General features: G+C 41.8%; 2 protein-coding genes across 6 annotated transcripts in view; both read left to right on the top strand.

Moving 5' to 3' along the window:
- Positions 1–6,377, top strand: part of kif20a (kinesin family member 20A) — a 42,587-nt gene extending 36,210 nt beyond the window's left edge. For all 3 annotated transcript variants that reach the window (XM_061986993.2, XM_061986995.2, XM_061986996.2), the window contains exons 17-19: positions 477–562; positions 647–784; positions 5,649–6,377. In XM_061986993.2, coding sequence (XP_061842977.2) covers positions 477–562; positions 647–784; positions 5,649–6,008 — 584 coding nt within the window. In that variant the 3' untranslated portion in view covers positions 6,009–6,377. The remainder of the gene's footprint in view (positions 1–476; positions 563–646; positions 785–5,648) is intronic.
- A 1,958-nt stretch (positions 6,378–8,335) lies between these two features.
- The window catches only part of nek2 (NIMA-related kinase 2), a 22,284-nt gene continuing 5,468 nt past the window's right edge, over positions 8,336–25,151 (top strand). For all 3 annotated transcript variants that reach the window (XR_012051186.1, XR_012051185.1, XM_061986724.2), the window contains exons 1-6: positions 8,336–8,587; positions 9,006–9,223; positions 12,847–13,087; positions 13,165–13,247; positions 13,320–13,446; positions 17,070–17,310. Coding sequence is in view for 1 of the 3 variants with exons in the window: in XM_061986724.2 (XP_061842708.2) it covers positions 8,492–8,587; positions 9,006–9,223; positions 12,847–13,087; positions 13,165–13,247; positions 13,320–13,446; positions 17,070–17,310 (1,006 nt within the window). In the remaining 2 variants the exon portion in view is untranslated. The remainder of the gene's footprint in view (positions 8,588–9,005; positions 9,224–12,846; positions 13,088–13,164; positions 13,248–13,319; positions 13,447–17,069; positions 17,311–25,151) is intronic.

Raw genomic sequence — 25,151 nt, 5'->3', positions numbered from 1 at the left:
ATAGCACAACGGAGACCCCCGGACTGTTGAACAACTTAAGCTGTACATCAAGCAAGAATGGGAAAGAATTCCACCTGAGAAGCTTCAAAAATGTGTCTCCTCAGTTCCCAAACGTTTACTGAGTGTTGTTAAAAGGAAAGGCCATGTAACACAGTGGTGAACATGCCCTTTCCCAACTACTTTGGCACGTGTTGCAGCCATGAAATTCTAAGTTAATGTTTATTTGCAAAAAAAAAAAAAAGTTTGAGTTTGAACATCAAATATGTTGTCTTTGTAGTGCATTCAACTGAATATGGGTTGAAAAGGATTTGCAAATCATTGTATTCCGTTTATATTTACATCTAACACAATTTCCCTACTCATATGGAAACGAAGTATATATATATTAGTTGGCAATACCACTTTGTAAAGAAACACCATTCGCATGTACATAGCCACTCTTACACACACCACACATTCTTCGTCTTACCTTTTAGAGTTGTCCAAACTGAAGTTGCAGCTGGAGCTGCCAGCCTCGGTGGGAACCGCTGCCGCTGACCGCAAACTAGAAGAGGGTCAAAGGGTAAGGAGATACTACGACATCCATCACCATCACTTTGTGCGGTCCCCCTTTGTCTGACACGTGTGTCTCTCTGAATCCAAACAGAACCTGCGTCAGCTGCGCGCCGATTTGCACCGGCTCGGTTCGGACCTGCAGTCTGGCGAGCGGGCGTGCTGCCGCAACACGGGGGGCGAGAGGCTGCGTCAGGCTCTGACCGCAGCAGACGAAACGCTAATCAAACAGGTAGTGTACACATGGAGGTCGCTTTTTGTTTGAAAATTGTATACATGGTTTCCACGGGGCAATAAAAGGTTTTAAAAGTCATAAATTGGATTTTGTAGAAATTAAGGCCTTAAACGGCATTAAAAAGCATTAGATGAAAAAAAAAAAAAAAGAAGAAAAAAAAAAAAAAGCATTAGATGCGTTGTTCAGAGGCATTAAAAATCTAATACAATTGTCGGACTTGGCCGATAGTCAGTACCGTATTTTCCGCACCATAAGCCGCCCTGGGTTATAAGCCGCCCTGGGTTATAAGCCGCGCCTTCAATGAACGGCATATTTCAAAACTTTGTCCACCTATAAGCTGCCCCGTGTTATAAGCCGCATCTAACTGCGCTAAAGGGAATGTCAAAAAAACAGTCAGATAGGTCAGTCAAACTTTAATAATATATTAAAAACCAGCGTGATGTGGGCGCGCATGGAGTCGTATATCAACATGGACGGAGCTGCGTGAAAAAAGCCACCCGGCCTCTTCGCGTAAACTTACCTTAACCACTCGCTCATCTTTTCTTCATCCATCCATCCCTTCGAGTTAGCTTTTATGATGACGCCGGCTGGAAAGGTCTCTTTTGGCAAGGTCTTCCTTTTGAATATCACCATGGGTGGAAGTTTCTGGCCATTAGCATGGCAAGCTAGAACCACAGTGAAGGATGACTTCTCATTCCCTGTGGTGCGAATATTCACCGTACGTGCTCCCGTTGTATCCACAGTGCGGTTCACAGGAATATCAAAAGTCAGTGGAACCTCGTCCATGTTGATAATGTTCTCTGGCCGGATCTTTTTTTCAGCTATCTTGTTTTTACAATATGCACGGAAAGTAGCCAGCTTTTCTTGAAAGTCTTTAGGCAGTTGCTGTGAAATAGTAGTCCGTGTGCGGATGGAGAGATTGCGTCTTTTCATGAACCGGAAACCTGTCGCTTAGTAGGAGCCATTTTGTGGTCTTTACAGATGTAAACACACAAAGGAAATGAAACGTACGGTAATATCCGCGCGCTTTTTCTTCTTCTACGGGGGCGGGTGGTTGCTTACAGTAGAAGAAGCGCTTCCTCTTCTATGGGGGCGGGTGCTTACCTTGGCGGTTGCTTGCGTAGAAGAAGAAGCGCTTCCTCTTCTACCGGGAAAAAAGATGGCGGCTGTTTACCGTAGTTGCGAGACCTAAACTTTATGAAAATGAATCTTAATATTAATCCATATATAAAGCGCACCGGGTTATAAGCCGCACGGTCAGCTTTTGAGTAAATTTGTGGTTTTTAGGTGCGGCTAATAGTGCGGAAAATACGGTACGTCAATCATGGCCGATAGTCAGTACGTCAATCAAACGATGAATAAAAATGGACTCAATAACGTTGCCAAGGCAAATCTCACAACAGACCACAGCTCTTATTCCCTGACATTCCCACAGTAAATGAGTAAGAGTTCCTTCAGCTGGGGCGGCATGGCGCAGTGGGTAGAGCAACCGTGCCAGAAACCTGAGGGTTGCAGGTTCGCTCCCCGCCTCTTACCATCCAAAAAAAATCGCTGCCGTTGTGTCCTTGGGCGGGACACTTCACCCTTTGCCCACGGTGCCACTCACACCGGTGAATTGAATGATGAATGATAGGTGGTGGTCGGAGGGGCCGTCGGCGCAAATTGCAGCCACGCTTCCGTCAGTCTACCCCAGGGCAGCTGTGGCTATGAAAGTAGCTTACCACCACCAGGTGTGAATGAATGATGGGTTCTACATGTAAAGCGACTTTGGGTACTTAGAAAAGCGCTATATAAATCTCAGTTATTATTATTATTATTATTCAGCTGCCTGACACTTCATACTTTACTTGATATCAAAAGTACCAATTTTAAACAACTGTGAGGGTGTAAAATACAATCTATTCAAGATGTTAAACTGACTCAGCCTATTTTTAATGCAACTAAGAAGCTTATCTGCATTTTTTCCAAAATATCATTCCATGACATGTCTTTTTTTCAAAATGTTTCAATCAATCATCCATTTTTTAACATATGCATCATTTGTAGAGATAATGGCTTTTTTGCCGATATTCTGATATTGTCCAACTCTTAATTACCAATCCCGATATCAACCGATACTGATATATATACAGTCGTGGAATTAACACATTATTATGCCTCATTTTGTTGTGATGCATTAAACAATGTGACAAGGTTTTCCAAAATAAATCAACTCAAGTTATGGAGAGAAAAAAGCCAACATGACACTGCCATATTTATTATTGAAGTCACAAAGTGCATTATTTTTTTTTAACATGCCTCAAAACAGCAGCTTGGAATTTGGGACATGCTCTCCCTGAGAGAGCATGAGGAAGTCGAGGTGAGGGGGTAGCGGTGGGTGTATATTGTAGCGTCCCGGAAGAGTTAGTGCTGCAAGGGGTTCTGGGTATTTGTTCTATTGTGTTACGGTGTGGATGTTCTCCCGAAATGTGTTTGTCATTCTTGTTTGGTGTGGGTTCACAGTGTGGCGCATATTTGTAACAGTGTTAAAGTTGTTTATGCGGCCACCCTCAGGGTGACCTGTATGGCTGTTGACCAAGTATGCCTTGCATTCACTTGTGTGTGTGAAAAGCCGTAGATATTATGTGACTGGGCTGTCACGCAAAGGCTTATTGGCGCTCTGTACTTCTCCCTACGTCCATGTACACAGCGGCGTTTTAAAAAGTCATGCATTTTACTTTTTGAAACCGATACCGATAATTTTGATACCGATAATAACCAATATTACATATTAAAGCATTTATCGGCCGATAATTTCGGCAGCCCGATATTATCGGACATCCCTAATCATTTGCATTCCTAATATGAGGTTCATTTATTATTCCATAAAACTTAAACTATTTTTTCTTTTTCTTTTTTTTTTTTAAAATTGTATCCTGATTTAAAAACGTATCCTCCAGTTTGTGGCTATTATAAGGCATATATTCAGAGGACATGCATTTTTACGGCAGAGATATTTAAAAAATGACTTCTGATCAACTCAATTAAGAATGTAATGTTTATTTAGAGGGCATAAGTGCCGTCAGTTCCCTTGAATCATTTTGATTAAAAGGTACATGTGACGATTGACAGACGAAACCTTTTAAAGGGGAACATTATCACCAGACCTATGTAAGCGTCAATATATACCTTGATGTTGCAGAAAAAAAAGACCATATATTTTTTTAACCGATTTCCGAACTCTAAATGGGTGAATTTTGGCGAATTAAACGCCTTTCTATTATTCGCTCTCGGAGCGATGACGTCTCATCGGGAAGCAATCCGCCATTTTCTCAAACACCGAGTCAAATCAGCTCTGTTATTTTCCGTTTTTTGACTGTTTTCCGTACCTTGGAGACATCATGCCTCGTCGGTGTGTTGTCGGAGGGTGTAACAACAGGGACGGATTCAAGTTGCACCAGTGGCCCAAAGATGCCAAAGTGGCAAGAAATTGGACGAAATTTGTTCCGCACACTTTACCGACGAAAGCTATGCTACGACAGAGATGGCAAGAATGTGTGGATATCCTGCGACACTCAAAGCAGATGCATTTCCAACCATAAAGTCAAAGAAATCTGCCGCCAGACCCCCATTGAATCTGCCGGAATGTGTGAGCAATTCAGGGACAAAGGACCTCTGTAGCATGGCAAGCAATGGCGGCAGTTTGTTCCCGCAGACGAGCGAGCTAAACCCCCTGGATGTCTTGGCTCACATCGTCCCTTATGCCACCGAAGATGATCAAGAGAAGAATATCGACCCTAGCTTCCCTGGCCTGCTGACATCAACTCCAAAACTGGACAGATCAGCTTTCAGGAAAAGAGCGCGGATGAGGGTATGTCTACAGAATATATTAATTGATGAAAATTGGGCTGTCTGCACTCTCAAAGTGCATGTTGTTGCCAAATGTATTTCATATGCTGTAAACCTAGTTCATAGTTGTTAGTTTCCTTTAATGCCAAACAAACACATACCAATCGTTGGTTAGAAGGCGATCGCCGAATTCGTCCTCGCTTTCTCCCGTGTCGCTGGCTGTCGTGTCGTTTTCGTCGGTTTCGCTTGCATACGGTTCAAACCGATATGGCTCAAAAGCTTCAGTTACTTCTTCAATTTGGTTTTCGCTACCTGCCTCCACACTACAACCATCCGTTTCAATACATGCGTAATCTGTTGAATCGCTTAAGCCGCTGAAATCCGAGTCTGAATCCGAGCTAATGTCGCTATACCTTGCTGTTCTATGCGCCATGTTTGTTTGTGTTGGCATCACTATGTGACGTCACAGGAAAATGAACGAGTGTATATAACGATGGTTAAAATCAGGCACTTTGAAGCTTTTTTTAGGGATATTGCGTGATGGGTAAAAAATTTTTTAAAAACTTCGAAAAATAAAATAAGCCACTGGGAACTGATTTTTAATGGTTTTAACCCTTCTGAAATTGTGATAATGTTCCCCTTTAAGTAAATCCCAAGATACCATTCAAGCATGCACACGCGGGGGGGCTGTGAGTAACATGGAGGAAACCTGCTACTCAATACTTTTTTGTCCTGTTAGAAATTGCAAATAGTTTCTGTATGTCATGAAGGCATAATTGTGGTTATCAATGTTAAAATAATTTAATTAATGAAATGCAATCCTTTAACGATTTGTATTTTTTCTCTCCCTCTCATTTTCACTAACATTTTGACACGCAGAAACAGCTTTGAGACTAATGTGTTTGTTTTTTATCCTAACGTCTGCATCGTATGGTGCAATAGCATGTGGAGGGTTTGCTGTCTTTTTCACTTCCCTGGGTGACTCCGCCTTCACTTTAACTCGTCTAACCCTGTTGACTCACTTCCTCTTTAGGACCAGATCCTGGTGGAGCTCCAGAACGACCTAACGCTCGTCAAGGCCGACCTGAGGCGTAAAGCCGAGGTGCCGACGCAGGCCGACCAGCATCCGCAGGTTCCCCGCTTGGGCTTTGCCACGCCGGGGTCCTGCAAGAGGCGGGGCTGCGGCGCCGCCGGAGCCGGAGACTCCGAGAACAAGCCTCCGACAAAGAGGCCTTTTTATCAGGCTTTGTTTCCCACTTGCACGCCGACACGGAAATACAACACGCGTCACGCCGCCGATGTCAACCTAACCCCTTACTCTCGGATCTTAAGGTCACGGCAGCATTCCCCGCCTCCAGTTCCCACCTCTCGCGTCCTTAGAGGGAAATACTGAACACTTTTGAATGTTAATGTTGGTCACTGTTTTGAATGATGCATGACAAATACACTTCTGATTGTTTTGACTTTGCCTAGAATCCAACTAACAAGGGAATTGGTGTTCTCATTCTTTTCTGACTTTATTAACCATTCACATCTTTAACTATATTTATCCTTGGACGAGGCAAGTCAATGGTGAACGTGCACAAAAACTGCACGTACATTTTGAAAGTTAACTTGTGTATTTTTTTTTTTTTGCATTCAATTGACTGTTTTATGGCTTCTGTTATCCTGGTGAAAGAAAAATATTGCATGTTTTTACAAGTTTGTATGCAACATAAAGTGCATTTTATCCTTGCAACATAATCTGTGAAGTGTTCTATTTTTTTTGTGCAACACAAATACCAGAAACGAGCAATTGCTGTGGACTTTTCATATACAAACCCCGTTTCCATATGAGTTGGGAAATTGTGTTAGATGTAAATATAAACGGAATACAATGATTTGCAAATCCTTTTCAACCCATATTCAGTTGAATATGCTACAAAGACAACATAATTGATGTTCAAACTGATAAACTTTTGCAAATAATCATTAACTTTAGACTTTGATGCCAGCAACACGTAACAAAGAAGTTGGGAAAGGTGGCAATAAATACTGATAAAGTTGAGGAATGCTCATCAAACACTTATTACAGGTGAAATTGGGAACAGGTGGGTGCCATGATTGGGTATAAAAGTAGATTCCATGAAATGCTCAGTCATTCACAAACAAGGATGGGGCGAGGGTCACCACTTTGTCAACAAATGCGTGAGCAAATTGTTGAACAGTTTAAGAAAAACCTTTCTCAACCAGCTATTGCAAGGAATTTAGGGATTTCACCATCTACAGTCCGTAATATCATCAAAGGGTTCAGAGAATCTGGAGAAATCACTGCACGTAAGCAGCTAAGCCCGTGACCTTCGATCCCTCAGGCTGTACTGCATCAACAAGCGACATCAGTGTGTAAAGGATATCACCACATGGGCTCAGGAACACTTCAGAAACCCGCTGTCAGTAACTACAGTTGGTTGCTACATCTGTAAGTGCAAGTTAAAACTCTCCTATGCAAGGCGAAAACCGTTTATCAACAACACCCAGAAACGCCGTCGGCTTCGCTGGGCCTGAGCTCATCTAAGATGGACTGATACAAAGTGGAAAAGTGTTCTGTGGTCTGACGAGTCCACATTTCAAATTGTTTTTGGAAACTGTGGACGTCGTGTCCTCCGGACCAAAGAGGAAAAGAACCATCCGGATTGTTCTAGGCGCAAAGTTGAAAAGCCAGCATGTGTGATGGTATGGGGGTGTATTAGTGCCCAAGACATGGGTAACTTACACATCTGTGAAGGCGCCATTAATGCTGAAAGGTACATACAGGTTTTGGAGCAACATATGTTGCCATCCAAGCAACGTTACCATGGACGCCCCTGCTTATTTCAGCAAGACAATGCCAAGCCACGTGTTACATCAACGTGGCTTCATAGTATAAGAGTGCGGGTACTAGACTGGCCTGCCTGTAGTCCAGACCTGTCTCCCATTGAAAATGTGTGGCGCATTATAAAGCCTAAAATAGCACAACGGAGACCCCCGGACTGTTGAACAACTTAAGCTGTACATCAAGCAAGAATGGGAAAGAATTCCACCTGAGAAGCTTCAAAAATGTGTCTCCTCAGTTCCCAAACGTTTACTGAGTGTTGTTAAAAGGAAAGGCCATGTAACACAGTGGTGAACATGCCCTTTCCCAACTACTTTGGCATGTGTTGCAGCCATGAAATTCTAAGTTAATTATTATTTGCAAAAAAAAAAAAAAAAAGTTTATGAGTTTGAACATCAAATCTCTTGTCTTTGTAGTGCATTCAATTGAATATGGGTTGAAAATGATTTGCAAATCATTGTATTCCGTTTATATTTACATCTAACACAATTTCCCAACTCATATGGAAACGGGGTTTGTAATAAATATACTTTTATTACAGCCACCATAAACGCTACTAATGCTAATATTATGAAATGCAAGACATGTATTGTACTGTTTTTTTTTTTTTGTTTTTTTTATCTATATACATGAGTGACCCCAAAAGGGACAAGCTGTATAAAATGGATGGATGAGTGACATACCGTACTTACCGCTCTACTCTCGCGGTTTCCCGGTGCTCAGTTGTAAACTCTCCCTGACCAATCAGAACGCGTCATGTATTCTGCGCCGACCAATCAGAACGCGTCATGCATTCGGCGCCGACCAATCACAGTCGAGAGATTTATTTTGCCCACTAATTTAAACCTGCACAGTCTGATACTGTTTGAACCGCTGCGGCAAAAAAAACACAAGGAAAGGACACGCAGAGTGGACTTTTTGACTTATTTATCCAACATCATTAATAATGGCAACATTATTAATGTAAGAGAGGGGAAACTGCGAGTTTTCGTCGTTAGCAGCAGTTTATTTGTGTTGCTAACAAGATGCCGTCGCGAGTGTGTGATTACGAGGTGCTGCACACTATAGGTTCTGGTTCTTACGGAAAATGCCAGAAAATAAGACGGAAATCTGACGGGAAAGTGAGTAACTATTGTTTACTTTATCACTTTATCTCAAACATTGGACAGTGTTGCTATCGCTAGCTTGATAAACGCACATTGATGCTACTTCCGGGTACAACGCACGTAACATAGCCGGTTTGTTTAGCAGTTTATGTTGTTTAATTATTGTTTTAGTGTATTTATAAATAAATAGTAATAATTAAAAAATATAGTACTTGGCTAATACTGAAAACTAATATACGGAGTGGTCGAATTAGAGTGGCATGATATGATCACGTGATGCCGGAAGTCAGCGTTTGCTTTATTTTTTTATTTTTATTTTTTATTTTTTTAAGTTTACAAACACTATTAATATATCGCTTCCTGTCTTTGCCTGATGTCTTAAAGAAAAATGTTGGTATTGTGTTTAAAAAAAAAAAAAAAAAAAAAAAAAAAGGTGCTGGTTTGGAAGGAGTTGGACTATGGCGCAATGGCTGAAAGTGAGAAGCAGATGCTGGTGTCAGAGGTCAACCTCCTTCGGGAGCTGAAGCATCCCAACATTGTGAGATACTACGACCGCATCATTGACCGCTCCAACTACACCCTCTACATCGTCATGGAGTACTGCCAGGGTGGAGACCTGGCCAGCCTCATCGCCCAGTGCGTCAGGGACAGGTGACCGCCGTATTCTTCTTTTTATAGGTTGATTACATCTCCAACTCAGCAGGGGGAGTTTTGTACATGACCTCCCTGCTTGGCACTCAGCATCAAGGGTTGGTATTGGGGGTTAAATCACCAAAAATGATTCCCGGGCGTGACCACCGCTGCTGCTCACTGCTCCCCTCACCTCCCAGGGGGTGATCAAAGGGATGGGTCAAATGCAGAGGACAAATTTTACCACACCTAGTGTGTGTGTGACAATCATTGGTACTTTATAGATCGGATCGGGCGGATGAAATTTAAAAAAATAAGATTTTATCCGCGTGCGGATCGGGTCGGGCGGATCAATTATATATATATATATATATATATATATATATTTTTTTTTTTTTTTTTTTTTTGCGGGTGGCAGTTAAACCAATTCGGAAATATATACACATAGTTAAATGTTGTTACCCACATACGAAAAACGAGCAGGCACCTGCTGCATATGCCACAACAGAAGAAAAAAAAAGAAAAGAGATGGACACTTTTACGGAGCGGAGAAGGGACGCCTCGCCGGTGTCCGGGACCGAGGCCCCTTCCCCCGAGAGGGCCCCACCGGGAGCCGTAGCTGAGGCGATCCGCGAGAAGGGCCCGACGCATGTCCAGGGTCACTACCGCGCCCACCGCACCGACACCCCGCCTCGTCCGCCTTCGCCGCGGCCGGCGTCACGCGCAGCAGGTAAGCAGCTTACCTGCCCGCCACCCCCCGAAATTCACATTTCTATCACAATTATCATACTGTAAACATGGTAAGCTAACTTCATTAAAATTAATAGTCCTGTCAATAGCATGGAATTACAATTCAAATGTAGTTTTTTTGTAAGCCTTTCAAAAGAATTCAAAATATGAAAAATTAATGAAAATTAATTTAAGCCATCAGACACTTTGAAAAGTGGCACATCACATCTCTAATGTAATCATTTGAACTTTTCAACAGAAATAGCACTGCAAAAATATTAAGGACATACTTCTGTATTTTGGTAGTTATGCTGTCAACATTTAACAAGATTTCTTCAACTTGGACTTGAAAGCATAAATAGTATAAACACTTTTAACAGTATGTCGTGCTGTGAAATACAGCCGACAGGATTGCGCACCACACAGGAAGCAAGGCCAAAGTGCATGCAGGTGCAGGAGAAGAAAGGACTTCTTTCATTTAAGGTTTGTGATAAACCATCAAACTCATTCGTTAAAAGGACTCTATAGTAATATAAAGCGAATTTTTCTGGACATTATCATGCAAGAAAAGTTTATTTTTGGGACCGCGATCACCGCGTAATGATTTTTAAAGGTTGCATTACAAACATGTAACTGTCCCATGTGATCAGCCAGTGCGATTGGAAGTCCATGCTCAATTATTGCCTCCGTAAATAAAACTTCGGCATTTATCACATCCAAAGAATCTGTTTGGGCGACGAAAAACGTTGAAAGTTTTCCACTTGTATCGCTAGCAACGGCATTAGACTTGTGTTTTTTTGTCCCAAAGTGGTCTTTTACATCGCTAATTCCTCCGTGTCCGATCGAAAAATCTTGTCTGCACAAGGTGCAATTCGCGTAGTTTTCACCCTTTTTTTTTTAAATTAAAGAAAAAACGTATTTTTTATCACTGCACCCGTAACCCGGAATAGGTTGATGAAAACCGTACGAATTACGGGAAAACCGGAGTAGTTGGCAGGTGCCTCACTAATGCCTTGCATCGTCTATATTAGATATACCGGGCGGATGGCGGGCGGATGCAGTTCTGATCAAATGTTAGATCGGGTGGATTGCGGATGGTTGACGACTTTCTGATGCGGTTGCGGATGAAATATTTGCCTATCCGCGCATCTCTAGTACTTTAACTTTTTTTAATGAAAATTCTACACTAGCTGAAATTAAGTTGTCACTTTGACTTTTGATTCCAAAACAGGTTTTCCATTAGTTTGTTGGTAAACAACGATAATAATAATAATTAAAAAAAAAAAGTAAACTGTGTAATATTATCATGTATCATTATCTTTGGTATTTGCGATGTGGCCCACGATGAAAATAAGTTTGATGCCCTAGCTCTACAGCAGTGTTTTTCAACCTTTTTTGAGTCAAGGCACATTATTTTAATTTAAAAAAAATACGGAGGCACACCACCAGCAGACAAGGTTAAAAAATGAAACTCCACCAGGTTGTCGTGCCTTATTTTGAGTTTGTTGTTGTTTTCCAGTGTGTAGCGCTTCAGTTCCTGTTATTTTGGTGGCCCTTCCTGTTTTGTTGGTGTTTCCCTGCCGCAGCTTCATGCCTTCCTTTGAGTGCTATTCCACGCACCTGCTTTGTTTTCGCAATTAAGACTGTTTTAGTTGTGCCGACGCGATCCTTCTTTGTGGGGACATTGTTGATTGTCATGTACTGATGTGGACGGCGTCTCTGCTCCACACGCTGTAAGTCTTTGCTGTCGTCCAGCATTCTGTCTTTGTTTACTTTGTAGCCAGTTCAGTTTTAGTTTCGTTCTGCATAGCCTTCCCGAAGCTTTGATGCCTTTTCTTAGGGGCATTCACCTGTTTGTTTATTTTTGGTTTAAAAATGAGATACCTTTTTACCTGCACACTGCCTCCCGCTGTCGGTTGCATATTGTGAAAGTGACAAACCATGTTCTTGACATCTACAGACCTGCTGCCACCTACTGATATGGAAGGGTATAACACGGTTAGTCTGCCGAGCTCTAGTCAGCACAGACACTCAACAACGGCACATTATTTACGGATTATAATTACTGGTTTGCAAAAAAGATTTTCAGGCTTAGATTTAGACAAACTTTAATGATCCACAAGGGAAAATTTTCCACACAATAGCTCAGTTACAAAGGATGGAAAGGATCGTGCACACAATGGTACAAAAAGAAGTATAAAGTAGACTTAAAATGTACCAATTTTTAACCCAATTAGGTGAAATTACATAATCTCCCACGGCACACCAGACTGTATCTCACTAGTTCTTGTCTTGCGCTCCTATTTTAATGGCTTTCTCTCTTTTTTTGGTATTTTCCTGTAGCAGTTTAATGTTTTCCTTTTGAGCGATATTTCCCGCATCTACTTTGTTTTAGCAATCAAGAAGATTTTAGTTGTTTTTATCCTTCTTTGTGGGGACATTGTTGATTGTCATGTCATGTTCGGATGTACTTTGAGGACGCCGTCTTTGCTCCACAGTAAGTCTTTGCTGTCGTCCAGCATTCTGTTTTTGTTTACTTTGCAGCCAGTTCAGTTTCAGTTTCGTTCTGCATAGCCTTCCCTAAGCTTCAATGCCTTTTCTTAGGGGCACTCACCTTTTGTTTATTTTTGGTTTCAGCATTAGACACCTTTTTACCTGCACACTGCCTCCCGCTGTTTCCGACATCTACAAAGCAATTAGCTACCTGCTGCCACCTACTGATATGGAAGAGTATTACACTCTGCCGAGCTCTAGACAGCACCGACACTCAACAACAACACATCATTTGCAGACTATAATTACTGGTTTGCAAAAAATATTTTTCACCCAAATAGGTGAAATTAGATAATCTCCCACGGCACACCCAAAAACACTGCGCTACAGCATCTTCTTATATAACTTTTTTGTTGGCGCAGACGTTATTTGGAGGAGAGGTTCATCCTGCGGGTCATGGCTCAGCTGATGCTGGCGCTGAAGGAGTGCCACAGGCGGAGTGACAACAGACCCACCGTCCTCCACCGGGACTTGAAACCGGCCAACATCTTCCTGGACATGAAGCAGAACGTGAAACTGGGCGACTTCGGCCTTGCCCGGATCCTCAACCACGACACCAGCTTTGCGAAGACGTTTGTCGGGACGCCCTACTACATGTCTCCTGTCAGTTTTGTCAGGCATTTGGCGAGCGCTAATGATTCCCTGCGGGTTGTTTACTCCCCGGTGTGTCTGTCTTTCAGGAGCAAATGAACCAGATGTCGTACAACGAAAAGTCCGACATTTGGTCTCTGGGCTGTTTGCTGTATGAGCTGTGTGCACTATCGTAAGTTCTTACCTCCTGTAATGTATAATAATAATAATAACAGGATGGTGTGTAATGTTGTCTGCTCTACAGGCCGCCGTTTACAGCCTACAACCAAAAGGAGCTTGCAGTGAAAATCCGAGTGGGGAAATTTTGCAGAATCCCGTTTCGATATTCCGAAGAATTAAACACCCTGCTCAAGAAAATGCTCAACTTGAAGGTTTGAAATTGTAGTTTTTGCTGCACTTTTTTTTTTTTGTAATTTTGCCTATCATTCACAATCTTGTACAAACCCCGTTTCCATATGAGTTGGGAAATTGTGTTAGATGTAAATATAAACGGAATACAATGATTTGCAAATCCTTTTCAACCAGTGCGGTGAGGTTGATGGCTGGTGAGGCACTGACTTCATCACAGTCAGATTTACAAACATATGAACCCTAAAGAGTATCTTATTCACCATTTGATTGGCAGCAGTTAACGGGTTATGTTTAAAAGCTCATACCAGCATTCTTCCCTGCTTGGCACTCAGCATCAAGGCTTGGAATTGGGGGTTAAATCACCAAAAATTATTCCCGGGCGCGGCGCCGCTGCTGCCCACTGCTCCCCTCACCTCCCAGGGGGTGATCAAGGGGATGGGTCAAATGCAGAGGACAAATTTCATTACACCTAGTGTGTGTGTGACAATCATTGGTACTTTAACTTAACTTTAACTTTACACATACAAACTGTAGCACACAAAAAAGCACATTTAATAAAAAAAAAACGTTATGGTCTTACCTTTACTTAGAAATTAAGTCCATGCCGCAACTAAAGCCCTCACTTAAACTTTCCACGTGCAAGATTGAATCTATTTAAAAAAGTGTAACCGAGGGTTTATAAATGTCGCCTATACTGAATGATACTACAAAATAACAAACACGGAGGCTCCAGTTTACACGAGGACCACTTTCTTTACCTTCTTTCAAAAACCTCCGCTCCACTCTTTGACATCACTTCCGCTCTTAGCGCCTTCAAAATAAGAGCTCGAGGCATATACTGTATAACAGCGCATAACAGGAACTTAACATCACAAATAGGAAAGCCCATACAAATAGGTTACAAAAGTTATTTAATGAGAAGCCAAAAAGTGCAAAAACAATAATGTTCGTGTTGGAGGAGTTGTGAATTAGATACACCTGCAGTCTGCAGGTGTACCTAATGTTGTGGCCCTGCAGTCATTCACAACTCCTCCAACACGAACATTATTGTTTTTGCACTTTTTGGCTTCTTATGAAATAACTTTTTTAAATAGATTCAATCTTGCACGTGGAAAGTTTAAGTGTGGGCTTTAGTTGATATAACAATTCTACGGCGGGGGAGCAGGAGGCGGGGCTACTGGAGCCTCAGCCAGTGCGTCTTTTGCAGCCGTTTTATGATCGCTCAGCACAAGAAATACGTTACACACATACAGTTGTTGACAAAATACACTGTACATTATATACCTCAGCTAACTAAACTATGGAAATGTATAATATAATTCATATAGCAATACAGTCTCACTGCACAGCAGGCCAGCAGTTAGCCGAGTCCGTCCATGTTGAGGCACTGAGTGACGTGCCTCAACTGGCTGCTGTTCACCGCACCGTCTCTTCTCAGTATTTGAACGGCAAATATGAAAATTCAGCGATTTTGAATAAAAATAATCTAAAACTGGTGAAGTTAAATGGAAAATAACTTTATAGTATAATCACTGGATACATATAACAATTTAATAATTTTTTTTTCTTTTTCCATTTTCTTTCTTTCCATGATGGCAGGTGAGGCCCCGCCTCACCTGCCTCTAGTGACTGCACGTCACTGTTTTCAACCCATATTCAATTGAATAAGGGAACGGAGGTTTTTTGGGTTGGTGCACTAATTTTAAGTGTATGTTGTGTTTTTTATGTTGATTTAATAAAATAAATTAAAAAAACGATACCGATAATAAAAAACGATGCCGATAATTTCCTATATTACATTTTAAAGCATTTATCTCTAAAGATTACAAGTTGTGCCTTTGCACAGATAGAAAAGTACAACTTCAGCACAATTGATAATAACTACCGTATTTTTCGGAGTATAAGTCGCACCGGCCGAAAATGCATAATAAAGAAGGAAAAAAACATAAGTCGCTCTGGAGTATAAGTTGCATTTTTTGGGGGAATTTATTTGATAAAAGCCAACACCAAGAATAGACATTTGAAAGGCAATTTAAAATAAATAAAGAATAGTGAACAACAGACTGAATAAGTGTACGTTATATGAGGCATAAATAACCAACTGGTATGTTAACGTAACATATTATGGTAAGAGTCATTCAAATAACTATAACATATAGAACATGCTATACGTTTACCAAACAATCTGTCACTCCTAATCGCTAAATCCCATGAAATCTTATACGTCTAGTCCAGGGGTCGGCAACCCGTGGCTCCGGAGCCGCATGCGGCTCTTTGAACACCCCCGATTTTCCCTGGAGATTTCCGGATTTCAGTGCCTCTCGCAGGAAATTCCCGGGATTGATATTCCCCGATTTTCACCCTTACAATAATAATAAGGGCGTGCCATGATAGTACAGCATTTAGCACCCTCTACAATCTGTATTAACAGCGTGCCAGCTTAGTCTTTTGTTATAAGAATCTTCTGCTTGCACACGTAAGTGACAGCAAGGCATACTTGGTCAACAACCACGCAGGTTACACTGACGGTGGCCATATAAAACTACTTTAACACTCTTACTAATAATGCGCCACACTTTGAACCAAAACCAAACAAGAATGACAAACACATTTCGGGAGAACATCTGCACCTTAACACAACAGAGCAAATACCCAGAATCCCATGCTGCCCTGACTCTTTCGGGCTACAATATACACCCCTGCTCACTCACACATCACCCCCCCAACCCCCGTGCGTCAGTTTAGGTGGGCGGGGTTTGGTAGCGGGGGTGTATAATGTAGCCCGGAAGAGTTAGAGCTGCAAAGGATTCTGGGTATTTGTTCTGTTGTGTTTATGTTGTGTTACGGTGCAGATGTTCTCCCGAAATGTGTTTGTCATTCTTGTTTGGTGTGGGTTCACAGTGTGGCGCATTATTAGTAAAAGTGTTAAAGTTTTTTATACCGCCACCGTCAGTGGCGGTATCATCACGGCACGTTCGAGAGAACAGTTGCCTTGAAATTCGTAGTCCGCCAGAAAAATCAGGGGGGTTGACAAGTATGATGCTGTCGAGCGCCATTCATATAAAACTTGCGGGCCGCGCTAACATTCAATTTTCATATTAAGGTGTGGGCCGCGTGTCTGAGACCCTTGGCTTATAAATAGCACAAAGCAAAAAAATATATTTTTATGCAGTGTTATTTCATTTTAAATTTCAAAAGATTTTTGTGGCTCCCATTGTTTTCTTTAATTTGTGAAACTGGTCAAAATGGCTCTTTGACTGGTAAAGGTTGCCGACCCCTGGTCTAGTCTCTTACGTGAATGAGCTAAATAATATTATTTGATATTTTACGCTAATGTGTTAATAATTTCACACATAAGTCGCTCCTGAGTATAAGTCGCACCCCCGGCCAAACTATGAAAAAAAACTGCGAATTATAGTCCGAAAAATACGGTAATTATTCTAACACCCATTGTTAGCTGACTTTTGCTAATGTTTATTTACGAGTTAGAATGCATAAAAATGAGGAAAGCATATGTGTGCTTGTCTCACATAAGGATTGTGAATGATAAGCCAAAATCCCAAAACGGTGCACTTGCCCCTTAACCAACCCAGGGCGAAATGCTTGTATCACTGTGCGTTGTTGTTGTTGTTGTTACCTCCAGGACTATCTGAGGCCGTCTGTGGAGGCCATCCTTGAGAGCAGCCTGCTGGCAGAAGCGGTCAGTGAAGAGCACAGGAAGCAGGAGCACCAGCGGAAGAAGTCGTCGGACTCTGACTGTCCTCCCGAAAAGGCGGCAGAAGCGTCCCCGCTGTCCGTCAAAGCAGCAGCGGAGCTCCAGCTTAGAGAGCAAGCGCTAAAGGAGCGAGAAAAGGCTCTGAAGGAACGCGAGAAGATGCTGGAGCGTGAGTATGAATCCATCTCTTGAGTATTGCGTTAAGACATCGGCTACAATTTAACCCAAGAGAACAGTTTTTTACGAATAGTTTGTTAGCTGCATTCGGATAAAAATCCTGCTATATTGCCGCATCAGAGATGAGACAAAAGTGCAAGTGTAGCAAAAAAATCCCAAACGTACAATAACATTTTAAACACAGAAAACTACTCAAAATTCGAGACACCTGGTAGAGAGTGAACTTTTGCAGAACAATATTGACACTTAAAATCAATCAATCAATGTTTATTTATATAGCCCTAAATCACAAGTGTCTCAAAGGGCTGCACAAGCCACAACGACATCCGCGGTACAGATCCCACATAAGGGCAAGGAAAAACTCACCCCAGTGGGATGTCGATGTGAATGACTATGAGAAACCTTGGAGAGGACCGCATATGTGGGTAACCCCCCCCCCCCCCCCCCCCCACCCCCCCTATGTTGTTTTTCCAGTACTATAGTACCTTAACTTAAAGGGGAACATTATCACCAGACCTATGTAAGCGTCAATATATACCTTGATGTTGCAGAAATAAGACCATATTTTTTTTAAACCGATTTCCGAACTCTAAATGGGTGAATTTTGGCGAATTAAACGCCTTTCTAATATTCGCTCTCGGACGTTGTGACGTCACATAGGGAAGCAATCCGCCATTTTCTCAAGCACCGAGTCAAATCAGCTCTGTTATTTTCCGTTTTTTCGACTGTTTTCCGTACCTTGGAGACATCATGCCTCGTCGGTGTGTTGTCGGAGGGTGTAACAACACGAACAGGGACGGATTCAAGTTGCACCAGTGGCCCAAAGATGCCAAAGTGGCAAGAAATTGGACGTTTGTTCCGCACACTTTACCGACGAAAGCTATGCTACGACAGAGATGGCAAGAATGTGTGGATATCCTGCGACACTCAAAGCAGATGCATTTCCAACGATAAAGTCAAAGAAATCTGCCGCCAGACCCCCATTGAATCTGCCGGAGTGTGTGAGCAATTCAGGGACAAAGGACCTCGGTACAAACTAAGAAGTTTTCTTGGTAAACACATTATTAGGACATCTCTAACGAGAATACATTTGTAATTCATATGATGCTTTTTCCCATGTTAACTGGATAAATATTATAAATAAATGATAAATGGGTTGTACTTGTATAGCGCTTTTCTACCTTCAAGGTACTCAAAGCGCTTTGACACTACTTCCACATTTACCCATTCACACACACATTCACACACTGATGGAGGGAGCTGCCATGCAAGGCGCTAACCAGCACCCATCAGGAGCAAGGGTGAAGTGTCTTGCTCAGGACACAACGGACATGACGAGGTTGGTACTAGGTGGGGATTGAACCAGGGACCCTCGGGTTGCGCACGGCCACTCTCCCACTGCGCCACGCTTTTAAGGGTAACCAGTGTGTTTCTTGATAAATAAATTAAAAACATTTTCTTGAATAAAAAAGAAAGTAAAACAATTCTGCTGGTCCACTAATAGTACTAACCTTTAAAGCGGAACATTATCACCAGACCTATGTAAGCGTCAATATATACCCTGATGTTGCAGAAAAAAGACCATATATTTTTTTAACCGATTTCCGAACTCTAAATGGGTGAATTTTGGCGAATTAAACGCCTTTCTATTATTCGCTCTCGGAGCGATGACGTCACAACGTGGCGTCACATCGGGACCGAGTCAAATCAGCTCTGTTATTTTCTGTTTTTTCGACTGTTTTCCGTACCTTGGAGACATCATGCCTCGTCGGTGTGTTGTCGGAGGGTGTAACAACACGAACAGGGACGGATTCAAGTTGCACCAGTGGCCCAAAGATGCCAAAGTGGCAAGAAATTGGACGTTTGTTCCGCACACTTTACCGACGAAAGCTATGCTACGACAGAGGTGGCAAGAATGTGTGGATATCCTGCGACACTCAAAGCAGATGCATTTCCAACGATAAAGTCAAAGAAATCTGCCGCCAGACCCCCTTTGAATCTGCCGGAGTGTGTGAGCAATTCAGGGACAAAGGACCTCGGTAGCACGGCAAGCAATGGCGGCAGTTTGGTCCCGCAGACGAGCGAGCTATCGACCCTAGCTTTTCTGGCCTGCTGACATCAACTCCAAAACTGGACAGATCAGCTTTCAGGAAAAGAGAGCGGATGAGGGTATGTCTACAGAATATATTAATTGATGAAAATTGGGCTGTCTGCACTCTCAAAGTGTATGTTGTTGCCAAATGTATTTCATATGCTGTAAACCTAGTTCATAGTTGTTAGTTTCCTTTAATGCCAAACAAACACATACCAATCGTTGGTTAGAAGGCGATCGCCGAATTCGTCCTCGCTTTCTCCCGTGTCGCTGGCTGTCGTGTCGTTTTCGTCGGTTTCGCTTGCATACGGTTCAAACCGATATGGCTCAATAGCTTCAGTTTCTTCTTCAATTTCGTTTTCGCTACCTGCCTCCCACTACAACCATCCGTTTCAATACATGCGTAATCTGTTGAATCGCTTAAGCCGCTGAAATCCGAGTCTGAATCCGAGTCTGAATCCGAGTCTGAATCCGAGCTAATGTCGCTATAGCTTGCTGTTCTATGTTCTATGCTATAGCTTGCTGTTCTATGCGCCATGTTTGTTTGTGTTGGCTTCACTATGTGACGTCACAGGAAAATGGACGGGTGTATATAACGATGGTTAAAATCAGGCACTTTGAAGCTTTTTTTAGGGATAATTCGTGATGGGTAAAATTTGGAAAAAAACTTTGAAAAATAAAATAAGCCACTGGGAACTGATTTTTAATGGTTTTAACCCTTCTGAAATTGTGATAATGTTCCCCTTTTAAGAGCGTTTTGAGATAAGAGCCGTCCCACAGCTAGGGACGGCGTGGTGCAGTGGGAGAGTGGCCGTGCGCAACCCGAGGGTCCCTGGTTCAATCCCCACCTAGTACCAACCTCGTCATGTCCGTTGTGTCCTGAGCAAGACACTTCACCCTTGCTCCTGATGGGTGCTGGTTAGCGCCTTGCATGGCAGCTCCCTCCATCAGTGTGTGAATGTGTGTGTGAATGGGTAAATGTGGAAGTAGTGTCAAAGCGCTTTGAGTACCTTGAAGGTAGAAAAGCGCTATACAAGTACAACCCATTTATCATTTATTTATTTAATAATAATAATAATAGATGTTATTTGCTGTGATGAGGTGGCGACTTGTCCAGGGTGTACCCCGCCTACGGCCCGAATGCAGCTGAGATAGGCTCCAGCGACCCCAAAAGGGACAAGCGGTAGAAAATGGATGGATGGATGGATATTATTTGTAAAAGCACTTTACATTGAGCAAACAACCTCAAAATGCTACAGTGTATTAAAAAATAAAAACTAGAACACCCTAATAGCTAGAACTAGCAAGCATAAATCTAAAAAAAAAAAAAGGCTTTTTTAAAAAGAAGGGTTTTTAAGCCTTTTTTTTTTTTTAAAGCATCCACAGTCTGTGGTGCCCTCAGGTGGTCAGGGAGAGCGTTCCACAGACTGGGAGCGGCGGAGCAGAAAGCCCGGTCTCACCATTGTTCGTAGCTTTGTTCTCGGAGCGAAGGTGTCGTGTGGAGGATTTGGGGGTGAGTAGTTCTTTGAGGTAGAGGGGGGCATTTCCATGGAGGCACTGGTGGGTTAGTAGGGAGACTTTGAATTCAAGCTAATTGTTATGCTTTAAATTGCAATCAAAAATTTGAGTTACAAGCATCCCCCCCACAAGTTAGCGTAGCGCAGTGCTTCTCATTTATTTTCTTACGCCAGGGGTGTCAAACTCGAATACAGAGTGGGCCAAAATGTAAAACTGAACAAAGCCGCGGGCCAAGGTTGAACAAATTAACCTTTTATTAGGGACCCAAACAAGTTTTGCATTGAATATTGAACAAGCAAGGCTTATATAACTTTATAGTGACATACAAAATCGAGTTTCAAATAATAATAATAATAATTAAAAAATATCAATGGCATATCAAATACAATTTAAATAAAAATTGAATGCCTCTTTTCTATTTGCAGCCTCCTGAGGTAAATATCAACATTAACTTTTTCCACAGGCTAATAAATTTGAAAATAAAATAACAATGAATAAACCAACCATTCAGGACTTTAAACTGCTCAGTTTGCAACGCACTGATCTAATCTGATGTGCCCAAGCCAGATACCTGACATCTTTTCTTGGATGCTAGTTCATTTATGTCGGGGCTCAGGCTTTGAGCTGAGGCAACCTTCATTATCGAACGCAGGTGTTCATCAGTCATTATATCTCGTAGTCCACCCGGACCACAGTCTTGGGGGCCTGCCTTAAAGGCGCTGTCGTCACGTCCGCTTTTCATCCATTCTAACAACGTGCCGATATGTGCGGCTTCTGTATGAACACACACGGGAATGCAAGGCATACTTGATCAACAGTGATACAGGTTACACTGAGTTTGCCCGTATAAACAACTTTAACTCTGTTAGAAATATACGCCACACTGTGAACCCACACCAAAGAAGAATGACAAACACATTTCGGGAGAACATCCGCAACGTAACACAACATAAACACAACAGAACAAATACCCAGAATCCTTTGCAGCACTAACTCTTCCGGGACGCTACAAAATACACCCCCGCTACCACCAAACCCCGCCCCCCGCCCCCGCCCAACAGAGTTTGACACCCATGTCTTACGCCCTCCCCCCCCAGGAAAAATAAAATATTTTGCGCCCCACACTCTCTATTGTGACTATAATTAACTATTTGTCTATACAATTGTTATAAGTACACCTCTGCATACTTGTTTAACAAAAAAATAACACCAGCCTTTCCTTATCTCCACCTGGCATCGCACCGTGTCCCTATTTCAGAAGGACTGGCGTGGCCAACTCTGTAAGATTCGCCAAAACATCTGCTCTTACTCAGTGTTTTTCAACCACTGTGCCGCGGCACACTAGTGTGCCGTGAGATAGTCTGGTGTGCCGTGGGAGATTATCTAATTTCACCTATTTGGGGTAAAAATATTTTTTGCAAACAAGTAATTATAGTCTGGAAATGATGTGTTGTTGTTGTCTAGAGCTCGGCAGAGTAACCATGTAATACTCTTCCATATCAGTAGGTGGCAGCAGGTAGCTAATTGCTTTGTAGATGTCGGGAACATGGTTTGTCATGACCACAATATGCGGGAGGCAGCATGCAGGTGAAAAGGTGTCTAATGCTAAAACCAAAAATAAACAAAAAGTGAGTGCCCCTAAGAAAAGGCATTGGAGCTTAGGGAACAAAACTAAAACTGAACTGGCTACAAAGTAAACAAAAACAGAATGCTGGACGACAGCAAAGACTTACTGTGGAGCGAAGACTGCGTCCACAATGTACATTCGAACATGACATGACAATCAACAATGTCCCCTCAAAGAAGGATAAAAACAACTGAAATATACTTCATTGCTAAAAACAAAGTAGATGAGGGAAAGACATGAATCTGCTACAGGAAAATACCGAAAAAAGACAAAAAGCCACCAAAATAAGAGCACAAGAGTCATATCCAACAATTGCATTGAAGCTAAGGGAACAAAAGTAAAACTGAACTGGCTACAAAGTAAACAAAAACAGAATGCTGGACGACAGCAAAGACTTACAGTGTGTTGAGCAAAGAAGGCGTCCACAAAGTAAAACTCAAAATAAGTCAGGGTGTGATGTGACAGGTGGTGACAGTACACCTACTTTGAGACAAGAGCTACAGTGATGCATGCTTGGTTATGGTTTAAAGTCATATCCAACAATTGCAACAACGACTTTTTATCGTCAATATCGGCTGCTGAGTTTAATTTTTTTATGATTTCTGCTGGTGGTGTGCCTCCGCATTTTTTTCAATGAAAAAAATTGGCCTAAGATTATATAGCTAGAGATGGACATAACTTTGTTTTCCAACCATTGGAAGGAAGAAAGTGAGTGTTGAGAAGACAAGAGACGAGAAATAAATCGGCTGCGTGTTTCCAACTTGGCGAAGCAATTTGAGCGCATCACTGCTCGTCTGCGCCATACTGAAGTAGAATGAGTCCGCCTGCCAATAATGTCAAATTATACCAAAAGGGTAGACATTTATTTATGAATATATGGAAAAGCTGCTGCTGCTGGTGATGTGTTTGACGGAGAAGCAACTAAAAGGAGATACCAAAAAAGTCCGCTCTTCAAAGTAAATGCTGTACATTATGATTCATAAAACTACTGTAGTTGTTAGTATCAATCAAAGTGTATTTACATAGCCCTTAATCACAAGTGTCTCAAAGGGCTCCACAAGCCACAAGGACATCCTCGGCTCAGGGCAAGAAAAAACTCAACTCAATGGGATACAATGAGAACCTTGGAGGGTAGTTTATTCTATTGTATCCTTTTTATACAAAAATGTTTTTAATGCAAAAGTTTTGTTTTTTTTAAATGCATATTACATGTTAAAAGAGTGCTGTTTTGGAGGTACAGGGGAAATTCAATTGATTTCAATTAATTTCAAGGGGAAACTTTGATTTGAGATACAGGTGTTTTTAGTTGAGCGCTCCGAGCTGAGCTCAAGTCTCACAATATTGGTGTCATCACGCATGATTACATCTTATATTACGTTTAGGGATGTCCCGATCCAGGTTTTTGCACTTCCGATCCGATACCGATATTGTTTTTGCACTTCCGATCCGATACCGATACTGACCGATAATGGCCTATCCGAGCATGTATTAAAGTTTAAAGTTATTTAGCCTACTTAGTTGTCAGAATCATGTTGAAAAGGGTTTTAGTACTCTTGATAACAACTAGCCAGCTGAATTAGGGGAGTTTGAATAATACACAATGGTTGGTAACAAGAAACTGACCTGTTTATTCAAGGATAAACACAAAATAGACAAAAGTATACATGACAAACAGAAATGGCATCATTGAAACTAGGGCTGGGCGATATGGCCTTTTTTTAATATTGCGATATTTTAAGGCCATATTGCGATACACGATATATATCTCAATATTTTGCCTTAGCCTTGAATGAACACTTGATGCATATAATCACAGCAGTATGATGATTCTATGTGTTTTGATTGATTGATTGAGACTTTTATTAGTAGGTTGCACAGTGAAGTACATATTCTGTACAATTGACCACTAAATGGTAACACCCCAATAAGTTTTTACACTTGTTTAAGTCGGGGTCCACTTAAATTGATTCATGATACAGATATATACTATCAGATATATACTATCATCATAATACAGTCATCACACAAGATAATCACATTGAATTTTTTACATTATTTACAATCCAGGGTGTGGAGGGGGGCGCCGGATGTAAGTGTCAAAAAGACAGCCAAAAGAGTTTGATATGAGAATAAATCTAAAGTTAAAATATTGGGTAGAAATGCACCCATTTGCAGGAAATGTAGTCTTGATTTTCAACATTTTCTTTCAAGGCTTGCATGTCTACATTAAAACATTCTTCTTCATACTGCATTAATATATGCTACTTTTAAACTTTCATGCAGAGAAGGAAATCACAACAAAAAAAATCACAAATTTTTTCATACGGTGTTGATGTGGAAATGTTTGCCTCTGCATTTTGATGGTGTGGACGTGTGGCACCGAATGGAGATAAGCGTCTCGACAGACGTTATAATATTTGAACAATGATGACGAAAACTGTTTTCTCTGTCGTGTCCGTGTGTCGAAGATTGTTATGCGCTTATTTTTTTATTTGATTTTGTGCGTGGCATAGATTTGCTATGCGCAGAGGACGTTTAAACAGTGCGCAATTAATGTGTTGAAGGTGTGCTGGAAAATGCGGAACGGAAATTCTAG

This window comes from Nerophis lumbriciformis, linkage group LG26 (assembly GCF_033978685.3).
Source record: "Nerophis lumbriciformis linkage group LG26, RoL_Nlum_v2.1, whole genome shotgun sequence".
Lineage (NCBI taxonomy): Eukaryota > Metazoa > Chordata > Actinopteri > Syngnathiformes > Syngnathidae > Nerophis > Nerophis lumbriciformis.
Note: the sequence above shows the minus strand (reverse complement) of the source record. Positions and strands in the feature narration are given on the sequence as shown.